At 38.3% G+C, this 10,688-nt stretch overlaps 1 protein-coding gene across 1 annotated transcript in view; it reads right to left on the bottom strand.

The window, feature by feature from the left end:
* The window catches only part of COL9A1 (collagen type IX alpha 1 chain), a 66,780-nt gene that overhangs the window by 50,183 nt on the left and 5,909 nt on the right, over nucleotides 1–10,688 (bottom strand). The window contains exons 5-6 of the mRNA XM_008637620.2: nucleotides 6,366–6,762; nucleotides 254–331 (exon numbers count right to left, since the gene is read on the bottom strand). Of these exons, the coding sequence (XP_008635842.1) occupies nucleotides 254–331; nucleotides 6,366–6,762 (475 nt within the window). The remainder of the gene's footprint in view (nucleotides 1–253; nucleotides 332–6,365; nucleotides 6,763–10,688) is intronic.

Here is a 10,688-nt window from a genome sequence, read left to right as displayed (position 1 = left end):
AGGCACAGCGCCCGCAGGGGTCCCAGCCGAGCAGCCCGCCAGGGGCGAGGCAGAAAGCAAGGCACGGAAGGGTTAAAATGAGGCTGCGGCTGCTCGTGCTGCTCTGGGGGGGTGGATTTCTAAAAGCACAGAATACCAGGCAGGTATGGTAAAAAAGAGTATCTCCGGCCAGGAGGGGGGAGAAAAAACAAGACTCTCGTGGGCTGCAGCGGTGGACAGGGCAGCACAGGGCAGGGCAGGGCAGGGCGCTCACCCGAGCCGGCAGCTCGCCGCAGCCTTCGCGCTGGGGTCGCAGGGGGTCGCAGTGAATCACCATCCACTGGATCTCGAACTGGCAAAGGAGATAAAGATCATGTGAATTCGGGTCAGGGGGTCACTCTGGCCAAGAGTGTAAGAGGAGGAATACTGGCACTCTACGGAGAGGGTTAAACGCTAGGTATTTAATGTCAATAGCTACAGGTGGAGCAGTCTTCGTCCTGCACTCCCCCACCCCTAACTGTGGAGGTCTCTTAAAGAGAGGGCATAAACCGGCCGAGGGATTTAAAGAGAAAGACAGATTCGTTGGGTGTCATTTTTTACATATTCTTTATAAGCGCTGTCATTTTTCCACACCCTGTATTGTTGTTTCATTAGACATACAAAAAGTTTTTCCCCTACAGGTTCGCACGCACACTAGTGACAGATTGCAACTGAGTAATATACTACTGTGAAATTTCACATCTTCTTCAAACTTTACTATTTGGTACTGGGAAACAACACAAGATTAAGGTAAACTCCTTTTCAGAAGCTGCCACCACAACTCGCTTGATGTGCTATATAGGTCAGAAAACAACCCGGCTGCTGAAAGTTACCAAATTGAACATAGAACTTCAGAAGTATATCCATTGATATATAATGCATCACGTGGAATTTTAAGTACCAAAAGCATATTAAATTGTGTGTATTTATTGTATCTCAGTTTTAAAGTCTTGTGTTGTTTTTCCTTCACATTACACATTGCATCAGCCTGGCTTTTGTACCACTGAGTGGTTTATCCAGAGATTTTTCAGTTTGATGATAACATTCAGAGGCTTCTATTCCTTTCTTTTTATTATGGATGGCTAAGGAGTTGGGGGAAAAGAAAGTTTTGGAGGGTTGGTTTTTTTTTTTCTTGTTACAATATAAATCAGGGTTCTGGTTTTTCCTGAGAAGCAGAAAATAGGAGTGAGTGTCCAGAGTCTTTCAGTTCTCATTTCTTTGCCTCCCTAAGCCTTTCTCCTTATTCCATGGACTAAAGAAGCTCCCCACCACCACTCTCACAAAATGATATCTTGGTGCTTCCTGGCTGCCTTCTATGGGATACCTCATTGTGCTCTTCGGTCCCAACGCATAACTGATACAGGAGGCAGACTGGCCACCATCCTTAAATTGACTTGTTTGCTTACTGACTGCTAGAACTACTAAATGCTTTGAATCTGAAGTCCTTTAAAATCTCTGCAAGACGCCACATATCCAAAAGTTGAAAAGTTGCTACTTTTTCTTTTTGGCTTTCACCTTCCTCACTTCAGCGCTGCCACTCCTGAAATCCTCTCTATCACATCTCTGCTGTTCTGTTTGCTTTGCAGTCACCACAGTTTCCAGAGTGCTGACACTGGAGCACAACAGAAGTGGTACCCTTGTTTCTTTTACCTGTTATCTGACACCACCATCTGTGAGTCAATTCTTCCCCTCCTTTATCCACTTCTCATTTTCAAACCTTCATAATAATAGCCAATTAAGTGCCATAATATACATATAAAAAAACTAATACTAATTTAATATTATAAGGCAGCCATACAATAGCAACAGCCAAAACAGGAGTAAGTTGTCAACATTATTCTCACACTAAATCCAAAATACAGCACTGTACCAGCTATGAAAAGGAGAAAGTTAACACTATCTGTCTTGAGGCTATATAAAACAAAAGCTGATATGAAACCTGACTTTTTAAAAATGAAAAATAAAACTCTTCTGTTGGCAAGGCAGTAAAAGGTGTCACTGGCTTCCCACTGATTTAGGAGAGGTGAGAGAAGGGGAAATAATGTTCTAGATTTGATGTCAAGGTTATCTTTTCCCATGCCAGTGTGTCACAATGATCTTGTTGATTATGTTAAGCTGATTTAAAGGATGCCACTATTTTGAAGATGTCTCATGTAGGTATTCTATTGATATCAATATGCAGTGTTATTAAGGACTAAGTACAGGCACAAAGTTAACAGAAATGAACCTCAGATAATTTGGGCGGTAATCATAAGCAAAGATATTGACATATAACCTTTTAAACCCAAAGGTGGTGTGCTGGTTTTGCCTGGGGTAGAGCTAATTTTCTTCACAGTAGCTGGTATGGGGCTGTGTTCTGGATTTGTGCTGGGAGCAGTGTTGATAGCACAGGGATCTTTTAGTTATTGTTGAGCAGTGCTCGGACAGAGTCAAGGCCTTTTCTGCTCCTGACCTCACCCCACCAGCTGGGGAGTGCACAAGGACTTGGGAGGGGACACAGCCAGGACAGGTGATCCCAACTGACTAAAGTGATATCCCAAACCATACAGTGTCATGCGCAGAATTGAGAATAGAAGGAAAGGGGAGGGGGGAGTTTGAAGTGATAGTGTTTGTCTTCCCAAGTCACTGTTACATGTGATGGAGCCCTGCTTTCCTGAAGATGGCTGAACACCTGCCTGCCATAGGAAAGTGGTGAATTAATTCCTTGTTTTGCTTTTCTTGTGTGCGTAGCTTGAGCTTTACCTATTAAAGTGTCTTTATCTTGATCCACAAGTTTCCTTACTTTTATTTTTCCAATCCTCATCCCACCATGGGGTAGAGTGGGCAAGTGGCTGTGTGGGGCTTAGCTGCTACCTGGAGTTAAACTACAATGAATGTTTAAGACCCACTGGTCAATATTCCTGACATACATTTTGCAGGTTTCCTACAGGATTTCTGTTTCATCTTAATTTCTTAGCCAGCACAGATATAATTAACTGTGTCTGTCTGTTCACTGTTTTGTCCTCTTAAGTTCTACAAAAATTCCTGCAAATGCCCACAAGCTTCGCACCTCTCGATATCAACCACATAATTCAGTTTTCTTATTAGTGCTTTAGTTGAGAGAGGTGAAGGTTAAGTAAGATGCAGATGAGACCTAAATATGTGGGGTAGCATTTTCAGTATAAAATTAGTCACGGGGATGCGTTTAGCAGTATCACAGGCTTTAAGGAAAACCATGACCCTCAGAGCACAGTTGTAGGTCTCCCCTGGGAGATCTGGCTCCTTGTACCCCACTGGGCTCTTGCTGGCTTGGTGATTATTCAGGGGAAGTTATCCCTCCTGGGGAAGTACAACTCAACTAAGCAATTTTTCACTTGGAGATTTTTTATAATGCTTTGTCAAGGATATCTGTGTTTCTTCTAAGAGAGGTCTGCTATCAACTGTTTGTACATTTGTTAAGTGACCAAGAATAAACTACGTATATTTAAATGCTTCTCATTCCGGAGCTATTTTAAACATGTTTTATCCATTTTTCAACATCTCTGAAATAGGTTTTTAGAGCTTCATTTTCCTTGCACCTTTTTTCAAAGCCTTTGAACATTACAGTCAATTCTGGTGTTATTTGTTTTTCCATAGCGAGGGTTCAGCCTTCTGAATGTGAGATTTCATGGGGTGAAAAAAACCAAGATGTGACTTTTTACAGTACACAGACACAATCTGTTCTATAGTGTAAATTAATCCCTGTTAAACAAATATTGACAAGCAGCTTCCTCTTAGATGTTACAAGTCACGTAGCTTCCCTGAGCTAGTTAGCAGCATTAAATGTCAACTAAATAATGACCCTGAGTCACATCTAGCAAAATGTTTAGTGTCTAATATGAGAAAACCATGGTAATGCCTCTGAAATCACAGGAAATAAGGCAATTATATCATCTCACAGAAGTTATAATTTGAGCAGTAAGAAATTAATTCCCTTACCTTCCTATAAAAAACATGTAAGCTAGGAAGTAAGTTCCTTTTCAGCTTTGAAACGATGCTGTATCTCATATTGCTTAGCATTTATAATGGATCGTACTAATTACTTTTAGATAAAAATATAAAAATATTAGATACTTTTATCTAAAAAAGAAAAGATAAAATGCAGCTTTGAATCTGTATAAAAATTTGCCCTCCATAAAGCATTCCAGAAATCCTGGAATAAATCTTTGTAAAGGCCGAAAGGCAAGATGCAGTTTCTAATGGAACAGTATCTATTATTCTCCTAGGCAATCATAGTAATAACAAGCAATAAAGAATCCCTTTTAAAATTATTTGTATTACAGTGCACCTATGAGAAGTTGACCTATTCTGCAAAATAAATAGGGCCCTCACAGAATGCTACAAAAAAGAATAGGAAACACATAATTGATGTCCTTTTAAAATTCTACAACTGGAAGTAATACACTTTAACAACGCCTGGGAGTAAATCAAAAGCTGTGCCTAGGGCATATTAAATAAGCAAGACTGTTGAGATATTTAAGCTTATAATCAAGCAACTTACTAGAATATCCCAAAACACAGATTTTTTTAGTCAATTTAAAGCTGAATAAAATACACAGGCTAAAACAGAAACTTCTGCAATATAAGTAGACATTTTAAAATTACTAGTCCATCTGACTATGTAATTCCTTTATCATCATTTCAGAGGATATGGGGTTCATAAATCTACATTTTTGTAATATCAGGTTGAACGACTCCCATTGTCATTTTGGGCTTCCCAGCACAGGCAATGCAACTCAATCTAGTGCGTCCTAAGTCAGTTCTGTCTAAAAATAAAGTGTATTTTTAGACATACAAACTCAGTTTAAGAATATAGTGTCATGCTTACTTTCTGTCTTCCCTGATAATTTGTTCCAGGGCTTCATTATTCTTTTTGTCAAGAAGTGTGCATCATACCCCTGTTTTAAGGCCTAACTCATGCAAAGATTTAACTTTTTTTCATAAAATACATTCATATGACTGAATCTTCCCAGAAACATGCTAAAGTTATAAACAAGTATTTTGCATAACAAATGGTGAATTGTAAAAATTATTTAATTCCATTTTGTTCTTTCATCCTTAAAGGAGGTTGTCCTGAAGTTAACATAGCTCCACACTGGTGCCTAATGATGTACAGTCTTAAACACAGGCAAGGCAGAACTTAATGGCAGACACTTTTCCCCACCAGATGCCTGAAGAGCCCTGGGTGATCAATGTTGCTCGTTTGTATACCTTGCTGAAAAGAGCAAGTCTCTGCAAAACAGAGGCTGGGGAGGAAAGAGGATAAGATTCCACATTGCTCTTCTTCTTTTCCTCACTTCTTTAATCCTTGCCGAAGGTCAGCCAGAGTACCAGCAGAAGGCCTTGATACCACATCTCTCTCCTCATTTCTCAGCTGCCATTTGGAATCACTACTTCAACAGGCAACAGGAACGCTCTCATTTTTAAAGGGATGACTCTGTGTCTAACTTGAGGGCACGGTTTGCTCTAGCATTGTATGCCAGGTGCTGTAAAACTATTGCATTAATACCTATAGCTTTCTCTGCCTTTAATCTAAGTATCTTTCCAAGGAGGAAAACAGTATTGGCATAGGATTTTTTTCACCCTAGTAACATGCATAGGATATGTGTAATGTGTAATGTTTTCATCATCCCACCTATCCATTCATCCATCAGTATTCCTCAGAGTTAGCAAAGCTAAGATACATATGCTAATTTGTATTATGCTAATAGTCACATTATCAGCTCCAGTGGATTATTTTTGAATGACATTTTCAAAGACCAACTCTTGTTTTCAACAGAATTAGTATAACTTCAGCTATTGAAATTTCCTAATCCACATCTATAACAGCATGCTGGATAGATCCCTACAGACGCATGGGGCAGCTTTCTGCTGGCATTCTCAATTAAAACTGAAATGTAATACAGTAACTAAACATACAGAGGTGATGAAACATGATATGGTTTTGGTTTCTTTTTGCAATGTTTTCCCTTTCAGGTTTACACAACACTGGTTAACCTTTGTCCATGTTTTTTTGCAAACAGTGTGAGATATACTTTAAAATTATGTCTCACTTCAATCTTTTATTTCAAAGTTGTTGTAACAAATACAAGGATGTCTAAGAATTTTCATTATTGAAACTTAGACATAACCTGGGTCATCTCTTAATTTGCAAGGTATAAATATATATGTGCAAAATTTAAAAAGCACAGCTAGTACTTACCTGCCAAGGAGTTGTTATTTTCTGCCATTTCTGCTTTCAGAAATAATTTAAACATGCATTTCACAAAACAAAACCCCACATTTAATGTAAAACAATTTTTGCAGAAATAAAAGATTTTGGAACTTACCGGAACTGAAATTTGAGGATTATTTTTAAGTTTTCCAAGCACAGCAAAGCCATCAGTGTTGATTTTCCCTTTTGGTTTTATGTTTAAGGATTCTATTTTAATACAGTCAATAAAAAGTGTGACACTGTTTGCTTCCACGATTATCATAAGCTTGTGCCATTGGGAGTCAAACAAGAAAGGCAGATGCAAAAATGATGCCGTTTGGTGTCTTCCATCTGCTCCTTTATAAGAAAACTCAACACTTTTCACTTGACCATTGAGATTCACTCCAACTTGTTCTTTTCCTGAAGAATCCTGAATCTGCCAAATAGTCCAATATTTCTGAAGTGTGGCCCCAGTCATCCGAAAAGTAGTTAGAAAGGAATATTCATCAGGCAATCCGTTGGAATATATGGCACTGTGTAGGATTAAAATACAGTACATTTGTTCTGTATTAGCTCTGAAAAGCTCCACATATCACCACAGAGTAATGAGAAGCCATTACTCAGTAGAATTATATCTCAACCATTCTTTTATCAATGCTCCTCTGCATGCTGAGCCCCAAAGCAGGGTGTTACTAATGGCAAAAGAACTGGTTCAGAAGTGTGGGTTCTTCCAATGTTTTACAGTTTTTATGATAACCCTTCCTAAGAGTAATGGATGGAACAACAACAAACTCCTACTTCAGATATAGAAAGTACCTCCTACAATTATCCTATTTCCCACTGTTAGATTTACAAAATCAGTCAACATAGTATGACTTTACAGTGACCAGGGAGAAAGTGCAGATCTGATTTGATTTAGAAGGCACAAGAATGTATTTTTCAAACACATTTTCTTGTTCAGCCTGCCAATAACCATTTTGTTAAGGTATTAGTTATCACTTCAGCAGAAATCATTCAACAAATCATTCGTTGACCGATATACACGTGGTGAGAACCCACACTCAAAGTGTATTATGTCCTGTGACACTCAACCACAAGGCTACAAGCAGAAGGGAACAGATCTGCCACATATAGAACATCTTGTATGTTAGCAACTCCTGCAAGGTGAGCTTTAGAAACACAGATAGCACTGGCTGTGTCACTCTGCAAAACAGCAATGTCATTTTTTGTTTCAAATGTATCACTGAATCTAGTACAATATTTAAGAAATAGGCCTTTCTGTATTCTATGGATCATGAAACTCTAGTGTCATATCCAGTTGACATCAATACATTATTTGCCGTCTACCATATTTATTAATAACTTTGAATAAATTTCTTAAGCATGAAGATATGCAGAGCTATTTTGTCCCAGATTTCATTGGAATAACTTCTCAAACAAGTAGACATTTTGAACAAAGATTATTTTTGAGTGGCAGATCAATCCTATCTCAGCAGATATTTAGCATTAGTGAATCTCAGGACTTAGGCTATGGGGGATGGGGTGGGAAACAGAGAAATGGAGTAAGTTAGCTCTTATTTTGTAAGCTTGATGACTATTAGAAAAAGAGTACTTCCAGAAGCAATCTCTCCAGTTTGCGGTGTTGCAAGCTGTAGTGCAGCTGTGTTCCAGCAGGCAGCGGCATAGCCTCAGCAGATTTCAGCGAGGACAGAGCGAGCCTGGCAGCGGCAGCAGCAGCTTCACCTTACAAATAAAGTACCCGCACTGTCGGTGTTCCTCCTTTTCCCGCGAGCCCTTGCATACACCTGAGAGCTAGGGTATAAGGAGGGGGAATGTTCAGCTGGAAAGTTTAGCTCATTATATAAGGTGTGGGGACTTACAAAGTTGGAAGAGTGGGTTCTTTGCCAGTATCTTTAATCTGCCTGTGATTTGCTCTGAATTGTGTTCCTTTTGACTGAGAATGAAGTAGCTGCCCCAGCTGGTTTTGCTTGATAGGATTTTATCTAACTCCTTGTGGTCTGTCATCATTTATTTTCAGTTTGTATCTTGCCATCTCAAATGCAAATGTTAACGTGTGGATATTGTAGCTTTCCCTGGGTTCTGAGCACTTTGCAGTTTTTACTGTCCTCTATCCCTCCTTGTGTTAGGTTTCTGGCCTACACAATAAGCATATATATTCTTTTCTGCTACAGGAAGATATTTCTTCTCCCTATCCAGACATACCTTCAGTCTTACTAAGCTTCTGATCCAGTTCAGCACATCTTTTATCACCCTTTGTGTCCTTCCTCTATAATATCTCTTTTAAAAGTAATTCAACCTCCTTTACTGCTAAAACCTTAGCTCAGCTAGGTCATTTATCTCTTCAGCTGCTGAATCTCATTTGTTCTTGCAGAAGAGCTGGTTTTTCTACTATCACACTGAAGGCAGTATTGTTAGGCAATCTTTAAAAAGCCTCCTTGTGACATTCAACTTTCTCTGTTAAGTTGAATGACTCCACGGGATCTGATACACCAAGCCTAAAAGAAGCAGTACTAATTCCAGATCCTCTGTGAAGAGGTTTTCAATCTTTCTCTGCACAGAGTTTTGCTGTCATGGCAATACTGGTTAAACTATCACACACATTCTCATCCCACCTCAGCTGACAAAACTGTACTTCCAAAAAACCAAAACAACAAAAGAAACAAAAAAACCCTAGTATGTAAATTTCTTTTTGATTAGAAGATTGTTTATACCAGATTGGCAAATGAATTCTTTGCACCACATTTAGCTATAGACTTAGTACTTTTCAAGACATTATATGGGCTCTCCTTCTTTTTTCAGACATTAATATAGGAAAGAAATCACTTTTTCAAGAGATATGCAAAGAGAAATAATGTAAGAGCTTCTGAAATTGTTAAGAGAAAACTAAATTATAAGAAATGTATATCAAACTAAAGATAAAAGTCAGTGCACAAACATGGGTAATTATGTACATTTTTTAAAAATGTTAGCAACCAATCAGAAGAACTGCTGCCTTTAGACTGAAGACTCAGTGTCAGTAACATGACTCAACAGGTTGAAGCATGACCCACCACCAGAAAGGTACTCTGTTGGGGACTGTTGCTGTGTAAAATTTATAATTCTACAAGTAAAGCAGAGACACATTCTCATCTCAGTTACTCCAACAGTAATGATTCTTTAGTGGTTTCAGTGTGTTTCAGAACACAGTTCTTTCCTCTAATCCTTATATAGGCAAAACCCTTCTGAAGTCAACAACTTAAAATGCTAAATATTTGGAAGCCATGGCAAATTTAGCATGATATTTAAATAAACAATTGTAGAGAAGCTATTCCTCCATCTCACTGTCAAGTGAAGAGTGATGGACTCCGTAACTTTATTGAACAGCTGATAGCTGTATAAGCACTCAAATTATTTCTGGAAATTATTTTTAACATAGTTGTTTCCAATTCCACTGATTTATGGAAGGGAATCAAGCAATTATAAATTCAGGTTCAGGTAAATGAGCAAAGAAAGAATTAACATGGAAACATATTTCAAGCCCAAAATTCAGATTTATTCCTGAACCATTTCCTATCCGCTTAAAATTTTTAGGCATATAAGCCATCAGAGATTTTTATTTAATTTAGTTTTTTATCTTAACTCTGTGAGAAAGCATTCCAGTCCTGCCTTCCTTGTGTACTCACACTATTATTAACTGCTTTAGTTGTTTTAAGAATACAAGGCTAGGTCATTCTTTTTTTATCAGATATTTGAATATTTGCCTAAATTTTTTAAGTATTGGAAGGTTGGAAGTTTGAAACATTTGCAGTTCATCTAGGGGAACTTCTGAAACACTTCTATTGCTTTTAATCTTTTTCATAAATACCTAAGACTCTCACTAATCCCATATCTTGAATACTTACCAGGAAGATTTCTTTGAGATTTCAAAGCTAAGTCCTACCCAGGCTTTAATACAACCAAGGTAAGTCATCTGACTATGGTGAGGAAAGCCCTGACCCATCCCACTGACCCCAGGACTCATCTGAAACATAGATTTAGAAGAAACATAAAGATTTTAGTTATAGGCTAGCTGTGTTGAAATTAGTTAGAATAGGAAGGAATTTGGGCTCAGCCAGAGTTAATTAAAGTAGTTAAGAGAGCTGGACCTGAAATGGGTTTTAAGATGTTAAAAACTGATTACCAAATAACTGATGATCTGTCATTTGTATGTTTGCTTAGCTGTGCTTAGAACGAGGAATAGAAACATTGATAAGTTGGTGTAGAGAGCAAGGACAATCACCAATTTCCTCCCTTTGTGGGAACCTGTCCAAAAGTCACACAAGAGTAAACTTAGAGGTCACTAAAGTAATTAGGATTGTTAAAGTCCAGAAAGGCAAAAAGGTCAAAATGAGGAAGATGAGTTACTTCATCTTTTTTAGGACCAATTCAAGACCACCGACTCAATTCAGAACACACACTA

Source organism: Corvus brachyrhynchos, unplaced genomic scaffold, assembly GCF_000691975.1.
Source record: "Corvus brachyrhynchos isolate BGI_N302 unplaced genomic scaffold, ASM69197v1 scaffold136, whole genome shotgun sequence".
Taxonomy (NCBI): domain Eukaryota; kingdom Metazoa; phylum Chordata; class Aves; order Passeriformes; family Corvidae; genus Corvus; species Corvus brachyrhynchos.
Note: the sequence above shows the minus strand (reverse complement) of the source record. Positions and strands in the feature narration are given on the sequence as shown.